Source organism: Babylonia areolata, chromosome 5, assembly GCF_041734735.1.
Source record: "Babylonia areolata isolate BAREFJ2019XMU chromosome 5, ASM4173473v1, whole genome shotgun sequence".
Classification (NCBI taxonomy): domain Eukaryota; kingdom Metazoa; phylum Mollusca; class Gastropoda; order Neogastropoda; family Buccinidae; genus Babylonia; species Babylonia areolata.
Genome location: NC_134880.1, coordinates 9,690,064 through 9,712,787, shown reverse-complemented (window position 1 = coordinate 9,712,787; position 22,724 = coordinate 9,690,064). Strand labels below are relative to the sequence as shown.

Sequence of the window (22,724 nt, the reverse complement as noted above, 5' to 3'; positions counted from 1 at the left end):
GTAGATACTTTATTCAATGTCTTCAACATCCTCTCTGATGTCAAAACCTTCAGTTTGAAGCATTTCAATCACTTCAGCAGCAGTAAAAAGCCCATGTCATGATATAGTTTGATCCAAAAATTTCCACTTGTACTGCCTACTATGCCATTTTCAATACGTATGCAGATTAGCTTGTCATGTGTGGTGCCAAGGTCAATGGCTCTCCGGAGAGTGTGTTGTCACAGAATCTCACGATAAAACTTTCCATTCGACCCCTGACACATTCACAATGCCCGGTGTAGCTGTGATTGTTATGCTACCCCATGAGGAAAACGTGGAAAATTTTTTTAATTGTAGAAACTGCTATAGCGTTCCGTCGTCCAGAACGCTACCTTACGTCAGAAGCACTATAGCGTTCCATTGTCCGGAGTTAGTTAAACTTCCAAAATATATTAATAACTATAGTATTATTCTCAACATCATCCCTAATAAAAAAAAATTTAAAAAAATCAAATAAATAAAATCAAATAAAATTAAATAAAATAAACAAATCTAGACTATAACAAATACCTGCTGTTGTTTATTCTTATTTTTCTTCTAAAAGTTTTATTCTAAACCATTTAACAACAAAATAAACATGTCCCACAAAGAGTGCAAACCAACCACTATCCCAGCTGACCATAGAATGATAGACGAACAAATTGTAACAGCTTACATGTAAAAATATGACCCCAAAAAAGTCAGAATTAAAAAAAGAAAAAAATCTACAGTTTAAGTTCAAATTTTTTTAAGGTTTAATTTTTTTTTTTTTTTTAATCCCAAGAACTTACCATGGTCTACATGGGCAAGGATGCAAATGTTTCGGATATTGGCCGGCGTGTGCTGAAGCTTCGCCAGCTGCTGACACGTCTTCACCGGCATGGTCACACCTCGGCACTGTAGTCAGCGATCTAAAGCAAAGAGACAGGGATTTTAATTGCACCAATGTTCAAAAGACGCTGTGGTGTTGTTCATTCACTCCTACTTGGAGTTGGACACCACTGCATATTACCAGAATGCGAAACAAGCTCAATTAATCATATTGAAAGACACTGGCAAAGCAACAAGTAAACAGTTCATTAATGAAAGCGAGTGAGATAAAGGGAAGCATGACTTCAGAAAATAATATATAGTTTACATAATTATTTAATACAAAATCACATACACATTTGAAACATATTTAGCACACACAAAAAGTGAAAAAGTGAAATATATATATATATATATATATATAGAGAGAGAGAGAGAGAGAGAGAGAGAGAGAGAGAGAGAGAGAGAGAGAGAGGCAGAAGGGGGGGAGAGAAAGGGGGGACTGGAAGGGGGAAGGGAAAGATAAAGAGAGAGCGAAGGTGAGTGGTTCATGTAAATTATACGGTTTTCTTTTGTGTAAAGCACCTGAGCTCTTTGTGAGAATAGTATATTCTCATATCATTCTTTTTTTTCACTGTCAGCATTATCATCATTATTGCAATTATTATAATACATTTACTTATAAATATCTGTTTATTCTAGTTAATCTTATTTCATTTTAGGTTGTTTTATATATTGTTGATTGTATATGTATGGCAGGATTTCAAGGCCCTGACCAGAACAGTAGGTTGTGTGTGTGTATGTATGTGTGTGTGTGTGTGTGTGTGTGTGTGTGTGTGTGTCTCTGTGTGTGTGTGTGTGTGTGTGTGTGTGTGTGTGTGTGTGTGCATAGGTAGATGTGCTGTAGTGTATGTGGATCACCTCACAAGCTTTGATGCCTCCTTGAAACTAAAACTTTACTCTTATTTTCTGAATCCAAATTAGGTATACTGTATACAGTATAGACATAGTGCTTCAAACGTCCTCCAAGATTACCTACACAACCTACAGCAGTGGTCTAGAGAGTGGCTCCTCCACTTACATCCAGAAAAAATGCAGTGCAATGAAGCTAGGAAACTGCAAATCGGAAGCAATTTACTACATGAAAGGGAAAACTAACAGTGGGGAGGAATACAACCTGGCACTTGCTGAGAGTGATGTGGTGAAAGACCTGCGAGTGTACATTGAGAACAAACTGGATTTCAAGACGCATGTGGCAACAGTTGCTGCAAAGGCTAACAAGATGGTTGGTATAATCAGGCGTTCCTTTGACTACCTATCTAAAGACCTGTTTGTTCAACTGTTCAAATCCCTGGTTAGACCCATTTTGGAATATGGACATTCGGTCTGGAATCCGCAGTCAAAAACATTGTGCAGAGAGGTGGAAGACGTCCAGCAACGGGCAACAAAACTGATTGGTCATTTGTAGAACAAGCCTTATCATGAAAGACTCGCTTTCCTTAAGCTACCTAGTCTAGAACACAGGGGGCAGCGGGGAGATATGATTGATTGCTATAAATACATACACGGAATCTACAAGACCACAAATCCTGAACTATCACCTGCAGTAAGTATGGACAGAAGAGGTAATAGTTTAATGCTAAATAAATCACGTTATAGACTGGAACAGTGGAAGTGTGCAGTTCCTTCTTTACTGAGTGAGTCGTTAATAAATGGAACGGTTTGCCAGACAGTGTTGTGACAGCCCTAACCATGTCATCTTTCAAGACTAGGTTAGACGCTCATTGGGCCAACTCGCCAAGTATTTATGATCCAGTATGCTATCATTAGGCCACGCATGCTGGTATACTGTGTCTAACGCTAATTGAAGGACAAACAGGCTTTCACAGGCCTCAAACGTCTGATTCCAGTTCAAGTTCAAATAATCAATGAAGAATGATTCCAATGTTTGCAATTTAATTTTAAATATGTATCGTAGCCAAATCAACGATCTTTCTATGATTGTCATTGTGGATAGTGGAAAGTCTACACTTTCAGGACTTAATAGGTTGAGCTAGATTAAATCAGGAAAAAATATGTAGTGGTAACAGAAAACAAAGTGACAGACGCAATTGTGCTAGCTTTGTACAGTACACAACATGCACGTGTGATCATTGGTATCAATGACATGTGTCACCCATCCTCATGCGAACAAAAGAATTAGAGTAAAAAAAGAAAAAGAAAAATAGTTTTAAAAAAATCAACTTACCGTCAAACCAATGGGTTTAGACTGGGTTTCAGTTCACCAGCAGTTACTGATCAACACAAAAATGACAACCACAAAACTTCTCGGTGTGTATCACTGTATGTCAACTCATGCTGCAATCCACCATGCTGCCATTGTATTTGAAGGGAAGAGAACTGTCAGTGTGAAGTGTTTCGAAAAATTACTTCCCTTTAATATCATTTTTATCTCGAGAGTTCATGGACTGGAGTTTGTTCTTGCCGAGTCCATGTGTGATAGGAAATGGGGGTGACTGCCATCGTGATCAAAGTTGGGGTGTTTGAAGAGAAACCTGTCTACGATTCTGAGTAAATTCTAGCAATTCAACTATGAAAGCACTAGATGAAGTTATATTTCAGTGTTTTTGATACAGTAAAATTATAAAGATATATACAATATCGAAGCTCGTCATAGACTGTCCTACCTCAGAAATAACCACGTCCAGCTGTTGCTATCCACCATTTTGAAAACGCTGGGGGAAGTATTGCCTGACAACAAGATCGGCGACGTCGGCAACTGATTTCGACGACCTCCCCCTGATAAATTTAAACCTCCAAACTGAGGAGGTGCTTTAGTGCGTGATTAGAAAAAACGCTAAAATGGTGAAGAAATGCATCTGCGAAATCTGCACATGCGGGTAAGTTGATTTTGTGTGTAATGTTCTTGTTTTATGTCGCTATTCCAACTTGTCATTTGACAGTTTGGCTATGTTGCTGCCGCCTAGATTTTGCCTTTGGATAAAGTTTCATTCATTCATTGATTCTTTCTTTGTCATAGACTTTTTTATGCTTTCAGTGTCATCTTTTCTTTTTTTCCCCACAAGATTTCAGTGTCGGCAACACGAATACATCATGATCATTACATGTGATGGGTTATCAAAACGCAAATCCATCCATGCTTTGTGTAAGGTGCACTAAAACATGTTTGGTCTATATAATAATATATATCAGTTGCAGTTTTAAAAGAGTGCCCTTTTGAAAACGATAATGATTGGTGTAATTAAGAGAGCCTTCAATTACTTAGACAAAGATATATAATGATATTTCTCAATTTATATAAAGCATTAGTTAGATCCCATGTGGAATATGGTAATATTGTGTGGCACCCATACCTTAAGAGACAATCTATAGCATTAGAAAGGGTCCAAAGAAGAGCAACAAAATTATTAAAAGAATGCAAAAATATGAGTTACCAACAAAGACTTACATACTTAAATCTACATTCACTGAAAGGTAGAGGAGTAAGAGGAGATTTGATTGAAACTTATAAGATATTAAATAACATAAATGATGTAAATGCAAGACATATCTTTAGAATGTCTGACTATGATAGTATAAGGAACTCAGTAAAGAAAATTTGTTTAGAACACTGCAACACCAACATTAGAAAAAATTCATTGGCTAACCGAATTGCACAAACATGGAATGCACTGCCAATCGAAGTTAAACTTGCACAAAATACTAACACGTTAAAAAATCTCCTTGACAACAACATCATCTTAAAAGAAAAATTTTTGACTATGATGAATAAAACAAAGTTTCTTGCAGAAGTGTACTTGCGTACACCGCCCAACAACAACAAAAAAAAGATGAAAATAAATAAATAAAAGAAAATGGAAGAAGTGAAGATGAAGATTCGATGGGGACATAAAAAGGCCAAGAGGTCTAGGCAGATGACTGCCAGTCCCTATACTACTACTACTACTTGCATTTTAGAGGCACTAAAAATGACATGAGCTATAATCCTATATATACATTCTTATCCCAGAAAAAGTTTGATATGTTGGATTTCTGAAAAAAAAAAAAAAAAAAAAAAAAAAAAAATATATATATATATATATATATATATATTAAATCAGAAAACATAACCACTAAACCAGTATTAGATTAATGGAAATCAAACTCAGCATTTTCCTTTTTATTTCTTTTATTTCTTTTTTTTTTTTTTTCCTTTCTTTCTTTCTTTCCTTTTTTTTCTTTTTTTTTTTTTTTTTACCATGTCATGAAGTTATAACCAGGTTGGCACCTCCAACAGTTCATTTTGCCACAAAGGTTAAACAGTTCTGGCAGATCCAGTACTTCCAACTATCAATAATTTCAAGAATCAACTGGATCATGATTCCTTAGAATCCACCATTAACTTTTTTTTCCCCTTTTTTTCAGAAGTTAGTAAAATCTTTGGAAAATTTTGCATAGTATAACCTCAAGCAAATTATTCCAAGTTACCACACACATGAAAGAATGAAAGGACTATTAAAAGGCTCTTATAACTGCAGCTTGTTTTGTCCCTATTGTGCAACTCCTTCTTCCCATACCCTATTCCCAATCCCCTGTAATTATTGATTCAAAATTATGCAAACTTTTTTTTTTTTTTTTTTTTTTTTTGACACTTTATTTGATATTCTGGTAATTGCCTCTGTGTGTGTGTGTGTGTGTGTGTGTGTGTTTGGGGATGTGAACCAGTTTCCTTCATGTGAATAGGCTTTCAAGTTTTAGATATATTTAACAAAAATGTTAATTTCTTAACTGATCCTTTCTCTCTAGATCTCCCTCTATTCTTTCTTCTTCTTCTACATCTTCTTCTTCTTCTTCTTCTTTTTTTATGTTTTTATAATTTTAATTGTTAAGTTATTTCAAAAGGAAAGGCACAACAAAAATTCAAAGACTGTGAAGCATCTATATATATCACTGTGTGCTTGCCTCTCTTTCGAATTTGATTTATTCTTTTTTACTTTAACTCCCATGTTTGGATGTTTCTTTGTTTTGCTTTATTTTGTTGGGTTTTTTTTTTTGTTGTTGTTGTGTTTTGTTTTTCTTTTACCTAAGAAGATGAAACAGTACATAAGGAATGCACAAGTTCTTATGTGGCTTTTTTTCCTCAATATTTTTTTTCTTACTTAGATATATTTTATATTCTTATAAATCATAGATGTATTATATATATATAATGCACACTTACACCTGCCACACATAGAGTTAGTGGCATTTACAAAATTTAAAAATCTATAGATATTTAAACATGCATTCAAGTACAGCATACCATAAACTGACAATCAAATATATGCACACAACAAACACACAAACACAACACACACACACACACACACAACACAGCACACACACACACACACACACACACACACACACACACACACACCCAGAGCATTAACATTAACTTTGCACCATTATTGATGAGGATGCATGTCCTTGAACTTGACCTAAGGCCTGACAGGCACATTGAGCTGTGTGAAGGTCAGGCATCTGCTCTGTTTGTTTGTTTGTTTTGTTGCTGTTTTGGGGGGGATCCCAAAATATGTGTTGCAGTATATATATATGGATTAGTCCACATGCTCTGGCGCCTCCTTGAAACTGAAACTGAACTGACTCTTTTCATTTCAGCCGACATCGCTGCCCACACAGGCCCAATGCTCCTCTAGGAGGGAGCGATAAACCGTGCATGCTGACGGAGTATGCCACCACCTACCACCCTAAGCCAATCAACGTGAGACATAGCTGTAAGCCTCCTCCACGGGGCGTTGACAGCGATGCGCCCCTCGAGGACAAAACTACAAACAGGTAAATGATTTATTTGTTTTGATCAAGACGTCCAAAGTGGTCCCGTAACTGACACAGTTTAAAAGTCAAGTTTGATGTGAACACCAAAGAGTTGGGGAAGGGTTCTTTAGCTTTCATTCCAAACAAAGCTTTTTGTAAGGCTAGATTGGGGTTTTAGTTTTGTTTTGCATTCTTTTCTTTTCTGTTCTTTTATTTTCCTTTTTGGCTGATCTTCATATGGTCCAATGAACAAGTGTGCCAAACCATCAATGAACCATCTATGACGATCCCATTTTATGTACACTTAATAAGCCAGGGGGGTGGGTTTTTTTGTTTTTGTTTTTGTTTTTTGTTAACACACCCCATGTATGTGAATTAAAGAAGTTTTCAACTCTGTATATTGATACCTTGCTGCGTAAGATGGTATTTTTTTAAGGAGTGTTGAGTGTAAGAGGGTGACAGTGGTGGTGGTGTTGTTTTGGGGGGTTTTTGTTTGTTTGTTTGATTTGTTTGTTTATAGGACATGGATCGCTTTAGCTTTAGACCTGCAGTGTAATAAATGAATTATCAGCCCTTAGACAGCCTTCCTTATCCCCTGAGGAGTTCACAACACCATATAAGGCATATTATATTGACAGTAAATCAGTCACATGGCATGCAGTCTTGTGCTCTGACTTTTGACTGCAGACATTAACGAAAGCATAATTCAAGCATCACACTGTTCTCAAGCATTTGCCTGACTGAATTGTGAATAATGTTATGACTCAGGGAATAAACCAGTCACTCTGGGTTTTTGTTTTTGTTGTTGATTTTATAATCATAAATTTGGCAGGAATAATGCCCATCACATTTCAGTCACGTTTATGGTCATTAAGGAAAAAAAAAGAAAAAGAAGAAGAAAAAGCAATGTGACTTGTTTATTCTGTCAATCATAATTTACAATCCAAATGTAATGGACTATGATCCACCCCCTATGGGAAGCCATGCAGGGGTCTTTCAGTATAGATAGCATCCTCACCTTTTGGAAATTCTGTGCTGAAAATTTCCTCTTTCCTATTTGCTTTCTTTGTTTCTGCCGTTTTTTTTCCTTCTGCTTATTCTGCTTCTTCCTTCACTATTGCCTGCTTATTCTGCTTCTTCCTTCACTATTGCCTGCTTATTCTGCTTCTTCCTTCACTGTTGCCTGCTTATTCTGCTTCTTCCTTCACTGTTGTCTGGTTATTCTGCTTCTTCCTTCACTGTTGTCTGCTTATTCTGCTTCTTCCTTCACTATTGCCTGCTTATTCTGCTTCTTCCTTCACTATTGTCTGCTTATTCTGCTTCTTCCTTCACTATTGTCTGCTTATTCTGCTTCTTCCTTCACTATTGCCTGCTTATTCTGCTTCTTCCTTCACTGTTGTCTGGTTATTCTGCTTCTTCCTTCACTGTTGTCTGGTTATTCTGCTTCTTCCTTCACTATTGCCTGGTTATTCTGCTTCTTCCTTCACTATTGCCTGGTTATTCTGCTTCTTTCTTCACTATTGCTGCTTATTCTGCTTCTTCCTTCACTGTTGTCTGGTTATTCTGCTTCTTCCTTCACTGTTGTCTGGTTATTCTGCTTCTCCCTTCACTGTTGCCTGCTTATTCTGCTTCTTCCTTCACTATTGCCTGCTTATTCTGCTTCTTCCTTCACTGTTGCCTGCTTATTCTGCTTCTTCCTTCACTATTGCCTGCTTATTCTGCTTCTTCCTTCACTGTTGTCTGCTTATTCTGCTTCTTCCTTCACTGTTGTCTGCTTATTCTGCTTCTTCCTTCACTGTTGCCTGCTTATTCTGCTTCTTCCTTCACTGTTGCCTGCTTATTCTGCTTCTTCCTTCACTGTTGTCTGGTTATTCTGCTTCTTCCTTCACTATTGTCTGCTTATTCTGCTTCTTCCTTCACTATTGTCTGGTTATTCTGCTTCTTCCTTCACTGTTGCCTGCTTATTCTGCTTCTTCCTTCACTGTTGCCTGCTTATTCTGCTTCTTCCTTCACTATTGCCTGCTTATTCTGCTTCTTCCTTCACTGTTGTCTGGTTATTCTGCTTCTTCCTTCACTGTTGCCTGCTTATTCTGCTTCTTCCTTCACTATTGCCTGCTTATTCTGCTTCTTCCTTCACTGTTGTCTGGTTATTCTGCTTTCCCAGTCCATTCCCCTTTCTTTTTTTTTCCAATGAGCCTTGAAACATGCTTTTTTTGTTGTTGTTTTTTCTTTGTTTTGGGGGGCAGGAGAGGGGGGGGGGGGGTGAGGGGGGGTTAACGATAGTATATCACTTTACGACGGACTGTCTGTGCTGTTTTGCTCTGGTGATTAGGTAGTGATGCTGTGAACAGTGGGATGGGCACTATAGCTATCCTTTCTGCAGTGTTATTTGACTTTATCAGTTCATGACCCTTTAATGTTTTCTGTGTGGCTTTGAAGGATTATGTGTGTGTGTGGGGGTGGGGGGGGGGGGGGGTTAACCACAATATATCACTTTATGATGGACTGTCTGTGCTGGTTTGCTGTGGTGATTAGGTAGTGATGTTGTGAACAGTGGGATGGGCACTATAGCTGTCCTTTCTGCAGTGTTATTTGACTTTATCATTTCATGGCCGTTTTATGTGTGCTGTGTGGCTTTGAAGGATTATTTTATTATTGATAGTTTCTTGTGACTGATTTGTAAGCTAGGGAAGTGGCTGACATCTGACATCCCCAGCCCAGTTAAGTCTTAATTTCCTTAAGGAGCTTAACAGTTAAGATAACATGTCATGAGCTGTGTCATTTTGCAGCTGTTTTTATTTGTTGGTTTTTGTTGAGTTTTTGAACTTTTTCAGATGTGAAAGAAATCTGTATTTAATATGGTTGAATTCTTTTCTTCTTCTTTTTTTTTTTAAGTTAGTTGGGCTGTCCTTAAATGGCCCTGTGCATGCAGTTGGCTGAACTATAAGCAACACTGTCAGATGGGCATTCCTGACTAAATGAACCAGTCACATCATCCACAAGTTTATGTTTAGCAGGGCTGTAATCAGCGTAACTGCCGATATAATGTCAGTCACTTTGTTCACACCCTGATGATTAGCTAGGATATACAGCAGACAGAGAATTAACCATTGAGTGTTACAATGAGCAGTTCCAATATGCTGCATTGTTCAGACTTGAGGTAGAACGGTTATGAAGTTAATTAGTAACTAATGGAAGTTTCGGGGATTTTTTTAGATATATGTTTGGTTGCTCTTTATTGTTGTTGTATTGTTGTATGCTCAAACATGATGCAAAAAATGTGTAATACTGTTTATAGTCCATCACATTGTATAATCACCATGTGAAGGCTGTGAAGGTAAAACCAAGCAGAAACTTGACATATGTGAGTGTGAAAGCTACATGTTATGAAGCCTATTCAAGGTCAGGTTCTGTTAATATCAACTTTTGTAATTTTTGTTTAATTTTTGTTTAATGTGCATGTGTAAAAGATAACCACTGGAAACTAGAGCCAGTGCAACACACACACACACACACACACACACACACACACACGCACGCACGCACGCACGCACGCACGCACGCACGCACGCACACACACACACACACACACACACACACACACACCAAGTGTGGACACCTGTGCGCCTACGTCGAGAACACACTGACAGAGTGGTGGTCACCTCCTCAGAGTGGACTATGTGAAGCACCCTATGGAGCGCCCCTACCACCACATGCCTGATCCCTACAAGAAACCCCAAGGGGACCAGGACCTGCTGACCTCCTACACCAAAGATTACCCAGGTAGAGAACTCTTCCTAACAGACGTATTAAGTGTGTGTTTGTTTATATGTTTGTTTGTCGCAACTTACACCAGTCAACAAAGATTCTGCAGCATACCTATCAAGATCAAGATCAAGACTTCTTTTTTTTTTTAATAGGTCTTCTTCTTCTTCTTCTTCTTCTTCTTCTTCTTCTTCTCCTCCTCCTCCTCCCTCAACTCTGTGAAGGGTCATTGGGGTACTGCACAGAAGAACTGTTCACCAGAATCCTCCAGGTCTGTTGGCTGTGTGTCAAAGCCTGGATCATGGTTCTCAGTCATCATTTTCTTTCATGTTGTGGCTTTGGGAAAGTCAGATCTGGCGGAGGGGTGACAGGCAGGTTGGGAACTGAGATGCTTGGATGGCAGATCTAGCTTGAACAAAACAATGTCAGAGTTCGAGGCCCAGTTTGGGCACAGCCATTGAGTCCTTTAGAAAGGCACTCTGCTCTGATTGTCCTTAAGCTGAGCCCAAGACAAAGTGATTTTCAATTTTCAGTTTCAGCTTCTCAAGGAGGTATCACTGAGTTCAGACAAGTCCATATATGCTACACCACATCTGCTAGGCAGCTGCACTCTTGTTGCCGTTGGTTCTTTTTCAGTGTGCCAAGTGCATGCTGCACACAAGACCTTGGTTTATCATTTCATCTCAATGACTAGGAGCTCAGTTCAATTTTCCAGTCAAACTTGGGAGAAAGGACGAGAGTGGGATTCGAACCCAGACCCTCCGACACTCTGTATTGGCAGATGAGCATGTTAACCATTCTGCCACCTTGTTTGAGTCCACTAACCCTATGGCTGTAAAGTCATATGGGATCCTTGAATTTAAATCTTTCTTTCTTTCTTTTGTTTTTTCAATGTGGAAAACTGACTGATTGACTGACTGATATGTATACTTATATATAGCGTCTATCCTCGGTCAGAGACCAGGCTCGAAGCACTTTACAAACATGGGGTCATTTGCACAACAGGCTGCCTACCTGGGTAGAGCTGACTGACGGCTGCCACTGCATGGGTGCTTATCATTCATTTCCTGTGTCATTCAATCAGATTTCAGGCATGCATGCATACATACACACTCAGACAGACATCCAAGCAAAGGTGGAAACTAAGATTTGCAGGTGTAACATAAACTGGCCAATCCAGGAACCGATATTGAATATCCTAGTTGTAGCATTCACCAAAGCTGCTACACATACATGTATCACCCTCCACAGATTGTTTTGGTCTCTTTTTCTTTTCTGTGTGTCTCTCCTCATTTCACTTAAGCTTTCCAGAAGGGAAATGGTTGAAACAATGAAACAAAAAGAAAACAAAATAAAAGTCAGATGTAAGGAAATTATACAAAACAGCACTGAATCAGATTCTCATAATAATGGCATGCGCGCGCGCACGCACACACACACACACACACACACACTTGCATGCATGCACACATGTACGCACACAGGCAGGCAGGCAGGCACGCGCGTGCACACACACACGCAGACACACACTCACACTCACACCAACACACACACACACACACACACACACTTGCACACACAGACATTTATACACACTCGGAACAGTTAGAAAAGACTTGGTACATCTGCACAATTCTCATACAGCTTAGATATATTTGGCAGCGTCATAAAACAGCAATAATGATTCAACTGCAGCTGCACAAGCCTAGTTCATGGGACCTGAAAATGTATTCAGTCCGTTGTCTGCTCTATTCAAATGTCATAAAGTTCTGTCAGGTCACAGAGTCAGCTGTCGGACAGTTCAGAAGTCTTTGCAAAATGGCTCTATGCTCAGGATTATGTTGTTGTTGTTGTTATGTGCCTGGTAAATCTTTCTTTTTTTTTTTTCTTTTTTGTTTTTTTGTTATTGAATTGCATGGTTGAGCTCATTGTGTGTGTGTGTGTGTGTGTGTGTGTGTGTGTGTGTGTGTTTAAATATATCTATCTATATATATATATATATATATATATATATATATATATAGAGAGAGAGAGAGAGAGAGAGAGAGAGAGAGAGAAACACTGAAATGTTTAATGTCACTAGCTGAAAAGCTCTGGTGACATATTAGGTATTAATTTTATTATTATTAATTATATATATATATATATATATATATAGAGAGAGAGAGAGAGAGAGAGAGAGAGATTCTGTATCACGTACAAGAACACACACACACACACACACACACACACACACACACACACACACACACACACACACACACACATTTCACATTGCACACAAACGTGTGTATGCATATGATTATGTGCTCCTAACTTCAAAACATTGCTTTTACAAGCAAACATATGTACACGTCAACACATGAACAAGCTCTAATATACACATGTATGCACACAGTCACACACATACAGACATATACAGATGCTCTCGTGCCTACATTTCTGTACACATGTGCATGCACATGTGTGTGTTTGTACATCCACCATCACAGACACACATATACAGGCATTCTAAGAATGTTCAACAAGATTTGTACACAGATTCAGCTTGTCTCCTTCTTACCATTGTTAATGTACTATTGTCTCTTGTACGGTTCACCTTTCTGATGATGAATCTGTCTAGACTTTGAAATGGTGCTCCCTGTAAGTGTAGCTGCTTTTTTTTTTTGCTTTTTTTCTTCCTTTCTTTTTTCTTTGACGAAAGGCAAAAAATGCCAGAACTTTTTTGAATAATGGAGTCACTGCAGGATTAAAAAAAATTGGGAGTCTCCTTTAGCTGGTGATGGATTCCATTGCGCCGTCTTCTGGTAGAGACGCGGTGTCAGATTGTATTCATGATTGAAGGATTGAAGGAAGAATTAACAGTTCATCTACAGTCTTTGAATTGTTGCCAGGGTCCTAGATATCGTTGTCTGGCCAAAGCGGCTGTTACACTTAAAGGATCAACGCCTGTTGCTATGGGTGGAATTGTTGATGGGAATTGATTTGCTTCAGTTTCCTTTTTTTTTTTTTTTCCTTTTTTTTTCTTCTTTGTTTTTTCCTCTCATTTCCTCCTTCTCCAAATCAACTTCACCGATGGCTAGTATTGTCTCTTTGTGTCACTCCATTGTTTTGTATTCGATGAATATGTGTTTCTTTTGAGTTTACTTGCTATGATTGAGTGTGTGTGTGTGTGTGTTGTATGTCAGGGAATGTGCCCCAAAAAATGTGCACACACACACACACACACACACGCATAGACACTTTTATTTTTGATGATGTGATGTGTTATGGAACACTAGTCATATGTTTGTTCTCTTTCTCTCTCTCTTGTTCTGTTCTCATTTTTTCCCCTTTTATTTCTTTCTTTACCATCCCCAAATGCTGTCCTAAAATATACCTACCTACTCAATGTTCAAAGTGGTACATATACATGTGCTGTATGACTGAATGAATGTCCGCCTTTCTGTTCATCACCAACAGTCAAACCAACAGTGGACAATAAGGAGCAACTAGTGCAGGCTTTGTGCAATAGTTAATAACCCTGCTTGCAGCAAATACGCATACAGCAGCCTGAACCTACCTGCATACTCTGTTCATACCTTAGTTCCAGTATGATTTAGAGCGGCCTCCACAACCCAAACATTTGCTCAGCAAACAAAGCAGCATTGTCTGCTTGGCGGGTTGCTAGCTAACCCCGGGAGCGGTTCAGCCCCGGGAGCTGTTGAAAAGGACGGCCTGAAATGAAAGTACGGGTGTGCGCGGTGCGTTGTATTATGGATCAAGAGTTTGTGTGTGGGCTCGGGGGTCGCATTGACGTCAAACACATGTTGCGACTGATGACTAGTATTAAGTCAAACATGAAGACAGGGTGGGGTGGGGGGGAGGTGGGAGGGTGGGGGGGAAGGGTGGGGGAGTGGACACACCCAGCTGTGGTTTTGCCAAGCAACAGAGCAACATGTTGTGAGAGGGTCGGGGGCGGAAATGACATAGGAGCTCTGTGTATGTATGTGTGATTTAGGGAGGTGAAAAGAAAAGGGGTGGGAAATAAGGGGAAAAAATTGGAGAAAGCTGAGAGTGAGTGAGAGATTAAAAGAGGGAGGAAGAGAGAGCGAGACACACAAACACACACACACACACACACAGATGATTTAGAGTGTGGTTAGTCATGGGTGATTGTTTGCATACTGAATCTAAATTTACCTGGAGTGATCTGCTGTATGAATCCCATTCATTATCATTGAAGAGAGATTGATAGGAAAACACATTCTCTCTCTCTTTCTCACACACACACACACTACACACACACATACACACACTCACGCACTGCCCCCCCCCCCCACTCCCACCCTCACACACACTACACACACACACATACGCTCACACACTACCCCCCGCCCCCACCCCCTCCACACACACACACACGCACACACACAAACACACACAAAAAGTACACACTTAGAACAAATATGGAGCATTGCAGTGGTTGTTCTGCATCAGCCAAAATCATGAAGTGTTGAATGTGCTCTGTGACACAGAGAAACGCATCGATCCCGTCAAGGCCATCAAGCATGATGGTGTCAGACAGGTGCAGTCCAAGTTTGAAGGAGAGCCCACCTACACCAGTGAGTATAGTTCTGGCATGTTAACACGTGCATGTAGCTTATTGATCTGGTTTGATAACAAATGTAATGATCACGGGCATTTACACATAATGCTTGCTCTACCTCCTCAGTGTATCAGGGCGCCCAGAGGGCAAACAGTTGACATCAATAAAGGTGGGGGGAGGGGGGGGTGTGTGTGTGTGCAAAATAGTGACAAATTAAAAACTGAAGGTTCTATTATCAAAACCCTTATATTTAGCAAGACAAAGTACACACACACGTACACACACACGCAAGAATGCACACAGAATGCATGCATGCACACACAGACACAGACACACATGCACACCTACACACACACATCCATTTAGATGATAAAAAAAGCAGACAAAATTGATTAATTGATTGATCGATATGGATACTTATATAGCGCCTATCCTTGGTCAGAATCCAAGCTCTAAGCACTATACAAACGTGGGGTTATTTGCACAACAAGCTGCCTACCTGGGTAGTGCCGACTTATTGCTGAAACAAGGTGCTCATCATTCGTTTCATGCGTCATTCAATCAGATTTTAGGCATGCACACATACACGCTCTGACAGACATGTAACATTTTACATGTATGACTGTTTTGTTTATTTACCCCGCCATATAGGCAGCCATACTCCATTTTCGGGGGGGTGCATGCTGGGTATTTTCTTGTTTCCACAAACCACCAAACGCTGACATGGGTTACAGGACCTTTAACGTGTGTATCTGATCTTCTGTGTGTGAATACGCACGAAGGGGGTTCAGGCGCGAGCAGATCTGCACATATGTTGACCTGGGAAATGCAAGAAGAAATCCCAGGGAATCAGCTGAATTGACAATGGTTCAATTAAAGGTCTTTTTAATGCAAAAAAACAAAAAAAAAAACAAAAAACCCATGGAATTAGACAGATTATAGTTGACTGCGAGTAATGTTACTTCTTTTCTTCTATAATCCCAGCGCTTGATAGTTTTTTTGGGGTTTTTTTTTGTTTGTTTGTTTATGCTTTGCTGGAAAGCTCAATTCAGAAAAGTAACTGAGGGATTTTATTCTGTGAGTATCTGAAGTTACAGTATAACCCACCATCTGCTGAAATGATTAGTTCAATACAGAATGGGAGAAGAAGGCACATGACCATGCAAAAAAAAAAAAAAAAAAAAAAAAAAAGAAAGAAAAAGAAAAAGAAAAAAAAGGAAAAAAAAAGTATTGTATCATTTAAAGAAAAAAAAAGCATTTTTTCTGTGCAAAATTCAGGCTGCTCTCCCCAAGGAGAGCTTTTTGCCAAAGTTTAGTGCCACCATTTATCTGTCTGCAAAGTAGATATTTGTCAAGGACAACCCTTTCATTGCCTTTGGGGTCTTTTTCTTGTGACAAATGCATTGCTGCACGTTGAACCTCAGTTTATCGAAATACTAGCGCCCAGATCACCCCTTAAGGTTCAGTGCATGGAGTGCATGGGTCTGTATATATGGGACCTGAAGCCATTGACACTCATTTCCAAATAGCACCCAGATCACCTGTCAAGGTTCAGGTGGGGGGATGGAGGAAGAGAGTTAAAATCCTGGTCTGTATATATGGGGCCTGAACCCATTGACACTCATTTCCATGGATCCAAGTAACACCCAGATCACCTGTCGAGGTTCAGGTGGGGGGAGGGAGGGAGAGAGTTAAAATCCTGGTCTGTATATATGGGGCCTGAACCCATTGACACTCATTTTCATGGATCCAAGTAGCATCCAGATCACCTGTCCAGGTTCAGGTGGGGGGAGGGAGGGAGAGTTAAAATCCTGGTCTATATATGGGGCCTGAACCCATTTACACTCATTTTCATGGATCCAAGTAGCATCCAGATCACCTGTCCAGGTTCAGGTGGGGGGATGGAGGAAGAAAGTTAAAATCCTGGTCTGTATATATGGGGCCTGAACCCATTGACACTCATTTTCATGGATCCAAGTAGCATCCAGATCACCTGTCCAGGTTCAGGTGGGGGGAGGGAGGGAGAGTTAAAATCCTGGTCTATATATGGGGCCTGAACCCATTTACACTCATTTTCATGGATCCAAGTAGCATCCAGATCACCTGTCCAGGTTCAGGTGGGGGGATGGAGGAAGAAAGTTAAAATCCTGGTCTGTATATATGGGGCCTGAACCCATTGACACTCATTTTCATGGATCCAAGTAGCATCCAGATCACCTGTCCAGGTTCAGGTGGGGGGAGGGAGGGAGAGTTAAAATCCTGGTCTATATATGGGGCCTGAACCCATTTACACTCATTTTCATGGATCCAAGTAGCATCCAGATCACCTGTCCAGGTTCAGGTGGGGGGATGGAGGAAGAAAGTTAAAATCCTGGTCTGTATATATGGGGCCTGAACCCATTGACACTCATTTTCATGGATCCAAGTAGCATCCAGATCACCTGTCCAGGTTCAGGTGGGGGGATGGAGGAAGAAAGTTAAAATCCTGGTCTGTATATATGGGGCCTGAACCCATTGACACTCATTTTCATAGATCCAAGTAGCATCCAGATCACCTGTCCAGGTTCAGGTGGGGGGATGGAGGAAGAGAGTTAAAATCCTGGTCTGTATATATGGGGCCTGAACCCATTGACACTCATTTCCATGGATCCAAGTAACACCCAGATCACCTGTCGAGGTTCAGGTGGGGGGAGGGAGGGAGAGTTAAAATCCTGGTCTGTATATATGGGGCCTGAACCCATTGACACTCATTTCCATGGATCCACGTAGCACCCAGATCACCTGTCAAGGTTCAGTGTATATATATATATATATATATATATAGATATTGTAGAGACAAACGTTCACATTCAACATAACCATTTCTCTTCATTTATTCCTTTTTTTTTTCTTTTTAAAAAATTCTTGTGTGTGTGTGTGTGTGTGTGCTTCATTTGCCCAGCTGACTATCGCAATTGGGACATGGGCAAGCCCAAGAGGTACGGGCCCGAGGCGGTGTGGCAGCCCCCGAAGGACGCCTTCGGAGGGGAGAGCACCTTCCAGCATGACTACAAGCGCTACAACGAGCGCCCACGTCCCCCAATGAAGCCGCACAACGCCACCGCCGTGTCCGACTCTCCCTTTGACGGCACCACAGGCTACAGGGTGGATTATGTGCCCCATCCTCTGGGCGCCCGCTTCGTCAAGGTAAAGGCCGAGTGAGTGAGTGAGTGAGTGTGGACCATCATTATGATGAATGTGTCGTTAGAGACATCAGCAAGATATGAGATGGGCGGGGGAGAAAGAAGGTAAAGGCCGAGTGAGTGAGTGTGGACCGTCATTATGATGAATGTGTCGTTAGAGACATCAGCAAGATATGAGATGGGGGAGAAAGAAGGTAAAGGCCGAGTAAGTGAGGACCATGATTTTGAAGAATGTGTCGTCAGATACATAATAAGCAAAATATAAGATGGCAAAAAAAAAGAAGGTAAAGGCGGAGTGGGTGAGTGTGGACCATGATTTTGATGTCAGATACATAATAAGCAAGATATGAGATGGAAAAGAAAGGAAGGCAAAGGCCGAGTGAGTAAGTTAGTGTGGACCATGATTTTGATGAACGTGTTGTCAGATACATAATAAGCAAGATATGACATGGAAAAAAAAAAGAAGGTAAAGGCGGAGTGGGTGAGTGTGGACCATATTAATTATGATGAACTTGTCATTATCATAGATACATAAGCAAGATATAACACACACAAAAATGAAAACCTCCGGTTCGGTGTGCGGCATGCACTTAATGCACGTAAAAGAGCCCATGCACACACACACACACACACACACACACACATATATAACACACTTTGAAAGGGAAACAAAACACACTTGCAGACAGAAAAAAAAGAAAAAAAGAAGAAAAAAGAAGGAGAAATAAAATTATAAAGGGGTGGTGATGCACTATTACCGTAACATGCTCTCCCCAAGGAGAACAGCCTGAATTTCACACAGAGAAGTCTCTTGTGATTTAAAAAAACACACAAAAAAACCCAGTACAAAACAATACAATATAATAGAATACAATACAGTGCAATACAATACAATGCAACACAACTGAATAAAGAGGGGATGAATTACTGTATAACAGATGATGAATGCATATGTGAAGGTAAAAGTAGGAGTTAGTGAGTGCACATGTGTGCGCACACGCATGCACAGGCACACGCATGTGTGTGGGCACATCCATGTTTGCACCATGACAAGAGATGCTGAACTGGTATCATTTCCCGTACCATGATCACCCTGCAAACTCTCTCTATATCGATATGACCTGTCATTCAACAACAACAATTACAACAACAAACAGGAGAAGGAGAAGTACAAGCCCAGCGGGGTGCCCATGGACGGCCTGACCACCTTCAAGAGGGACTACCGCGGGGATCCCGGAGAGAAGACCCTCTCCTGCAAGCCGGACGGGCAGGCAGTGGCCTCCGACGCCCCCTTCGAGGACACCACCACCTTCAACCACGACTACCGCAAGTGGCCCATGGAGCGGCCCTACCACCACCTGCCCGACCCCTACAAGAAGCCCGATGGGGACATGGACATGAACACCACCAACCGCATCACCTACAAGCAGCACCCGCTCCAGCGCCACGCCGCCGCCAAGCCTGCCCAGGGCCGTGTCATGGACCCCGGCAACTTCGACGGGGTCACCAACTACTCGTGCGACTACCGGCCCTGGGAGATCAACCGGGTGCACCCCATGATGAAGCCCGAGTACCACCCCAACGACGCGCCCTTCGAGGGCATCTCCACGCAGAAGGCGGCCTTCATCAAGCACCCGGTCCACCCGGTGCACAGCTGCAAGCCGGCCTACCACGCGGTGGCCAGCGGGCCTTTCGATGACGGCACCATGTACCGCATGGAGTACACGCCCAAGCAGGTGGGGCCCTGCCCTGCCTCCATCCTGGACACCAGCAAGTCCTCCTACAGGTACCTGGGCTTTGTGTGTGTGTGTGTGTGTGTGTGTGTGTGTGTGTGTGTGCCAAAATGAAATGTTCACAAGCAAAGAAACAGTGTGAACACACAAAGAAAACACACCTGGCAGTCAACAGGGGAGGGGAGGGGGTTAGGAGGGGTGAGGGGGCGGGAGGGAGGGCGGGTTGTGGGGGGTGGGGGGGGGGAGGGGGGAGGGGGGGGGCAAGGGGGCAGGGACTGGAAGAAAAAAAAGTTCACAAGCTCATTATTCAATCAATCAATCAATCAATCTAATGTTGACAACAACAATGACTATAATAATAATAGGTACTACTATTACTTCTACAGATAATATGTGTGTGTGTATGTATCTGTCTATGTATATATATCTATATATATATTCTCTTTGATTGTTTATCTTTTAACCAAGCTGGCTTTTTTTTTTTTTTTTCAAAATGCAGATATGTGGACTGGGATTCTCGTGGACACAAGATATACCAGCCTATCTCCACCACCATCACCCCACTCAACGGCAAGGCCAAGGATGCTACCGTCCAGCTACAACCTCTGGCTGTGGCGTAAAGCGCCCCTGCGACTAGAGCTGTCCGAATCCATCTTCATCTGTCTGTGGCTGGCCTTCCTTTCACTTAGCTTCAACACAACATGCTTTTGTTGTTGGGTTGTTTTTTTTCTTCCCCCAAGGAATCTGACAGTTTGGAAATATTATTCCTGGTACCTTATGATATGACAAAGACACCAACCATTCTTTGGTATGCCAGCAAATGATGGGTCACATAGCTCTTCTGAAAGTGGGTTTGCCGTGTTTTGCATTTGTCCACAAGTTAGGACTGTTAGGTACACATTCACCGCTGATTTTCAATGCTGCTGCTGATGGTGATGAGTCTGAAGGTGTTTTTGTGCCATTCGCATAAAGCAGTGAGTTCAGAGTAACATCTCTTGTGCAAAAACATGAGAAAATTGTTAATTGAAATGAAAAAAAATCCAAAATTGGTGATGATATTGAATAAGAGAAAAAATATATTATGTTACACAAAATGCGAAGAAATATCGGCTGTTTTGTTTGGAAGGGAAGCTAAAAAGTGCCAATGCCATTATCATAGCTTTGCCTTAGTCCTCTAAGGGAAATACACGGAAATGCTTTAATCTTTTTTTTTTTTTTTTTTTTTTTTGTATAAAACTGAAGGTATGGGCCTGTGAAAATTATGTGATATCTGTACAGATTCAACATATCCTCTAATGAGTTGTTAATTTGGAAGGTGTCTTTGATGGCAACATTTGCTGTCTGATTAAAATTGTTAACTGATTGACTCCTGTTCCTTCGATTATGCTCCCAGCTGTCTATAGTAATTAGTATATATTTTTTTTTCCAATCAAATTTTTTTCACACTGCATTTTGGGTGGGGGGGAGAAGAGGGTGTGTGGGGGTGGGGGAGTGAAAATGGGAAAAAATTGTCCAGTGTTTTTTTTTTTTTTTTTTCATGAGGCTCGAGTTTTGTTTTGGCCTCTTAACTTTTAATGTGGTTTGTTCTTTTTTTTTATGGGTGCAAATTTGAGAGATGGCAAGAGAGAAATACCAGAATTGGAAAACTATTTGTAACACATTGTTTGTTAATCAAAGGAATCTTTTTAAAAAAAAGTCTTTCATAGGATTTTTAAACATTGTCTATTATGAATGATTTTATCTATTTTATATAAAATGAAGTTTTTTCATGTTTTTTTTGTTTTTTGTTGTTGTTTTTTTTCTTTTCTGGTGAAGCACTGTCAAAGTGGTCTCAGAGAAAGTCTTTATTAACAACCTATTTATCCATTATTCCTATAAGTTATATTCTTTGGCCACCTTCTTAGTTGTGGTGTACTATATTGTTCACTGTGGCCATTTCCTTGGTGCGGGACCTCTTTTACTTTTGGTGTGAATGCTGCTGATATATTATTGACATGCGTTAGTGGTGTAGTCATTGTAGAATGTTTCTGTTTTAATTGAATTGTGCCTTCAATTCAGCCCAGCTTGTATCTCCCTATGTATATGCGCACACCACACCTCTGTAGTTTTCTCATTTCCTTTCTGATATGATCATCTTGCTGCTCAGTACTGGAAGGCAGGGATTTCTGTTTGTGTATATTATTGTTCTCTTGGTTGTTGTTTTTTTTTTGTTTTTTTAATGAAGACACAAGATGAATCACTTATCCATCCACGTTCAGTCCAAATATCTCTGATGCTTAAATTTTGTTGAACTCTGGCAAAAGGAGCTAACTTAAGTGACAGTGACAATGATATTAACTTAATTCCTTGAGACATGAATGATGAAGGCTTCTGTGTCTTCTTCCTCGTTTGAAGAAAAATATCACAGTTTTTGTTTTTTGTTTTAAGCGTTTTGAACCATCTCTGTGATTAGAAAATGCATGCAGCTGTTAAAAAAAAAAAGAAATGAAGTTTTGCATGACCCAGCGCTGAACTGGTTAATGTTTCCACTAAAACCCCAAAGTCTCTGAGGTTAGAGTTCATCAGGTAACCCATTTGTACAATGACTTTCAATCTGTACACACACACACACACGAAAAAAAAAAAAAAGAAAAAAAAAGGAGAAAAAATAGAAAAAAAAAAAAATCCCTCGACACAAACACTGTGTATAAAACAGGAAGCCAAACTTGCAAATTTTTTCTCAAAATCAACTGTTGCTTTTTTAAAATTTTTTTTTTAATGTTTTCAATGTTTGTCAGTTTGGATGTTTTGAAAGGTGTATAGCAATTTTGC

At 40.4% G+C, this 22,724-nt stretch overlaps 2 protein-coding genes across 3 annotated transcripts in view; one reads left to right on the top strand and one right to left on the bottom strand.

The window, feature by feature from the left end:
- The window catches only part of LOC143282361 (elongation factor-like GTPase 1), a 38,779-nt gene extending 35,566 nt beyond the window's left edge, over nt 1–3,213 (bottom strand). For both annotated transcript variants that reach the window (XM_076587970.1, XM_076587971.1), the window contains exons 1-2: nt 3,077–3,213; nt 810–929 (exon numbers count right to left, since the gene is read on the bottom strand). In XM_076587970.1, coding sequence (XP_076444085.1) covers nt 810–900 — 91 coding nt within the window. In that variant the 5' untranslated portion in view covers nt 901–929; nt 3,077–3,213. The remainder of the gene's footprint in view (nt 1–809; nt 930–3,076) is intronic.
- A 355-nt stretch (nt 3,214–3,568) lies between these two features.
- LOC143281917 (stabilizer of axonemal microtubules 2-like) lies at nt 3,569–22,398 on the top strand. The gene is made up of 7 exons (XM_076587213.1): nt 3,569–3,728; nt 6,490–6,666; nt 10,316–10,428; nt 14,928–15,014; nt 17,940–18,184; nt 19,338–19,966; nt 20,413–22,398. Exons 1-7 carry the CDS (start codon nt 3,691–3,693, stop codon nt 20,531–20,533), a joined length of 1,410 nt encoding a protein of 469 aa, XP_076443328.1. The 5' UTR covers nt 3,569–3,690; the 3' UTR covers nt 20,534–22,398.
- The last annotated feature ends 326 nt before the right edge of the window (nt 22,399–22,724 follow it).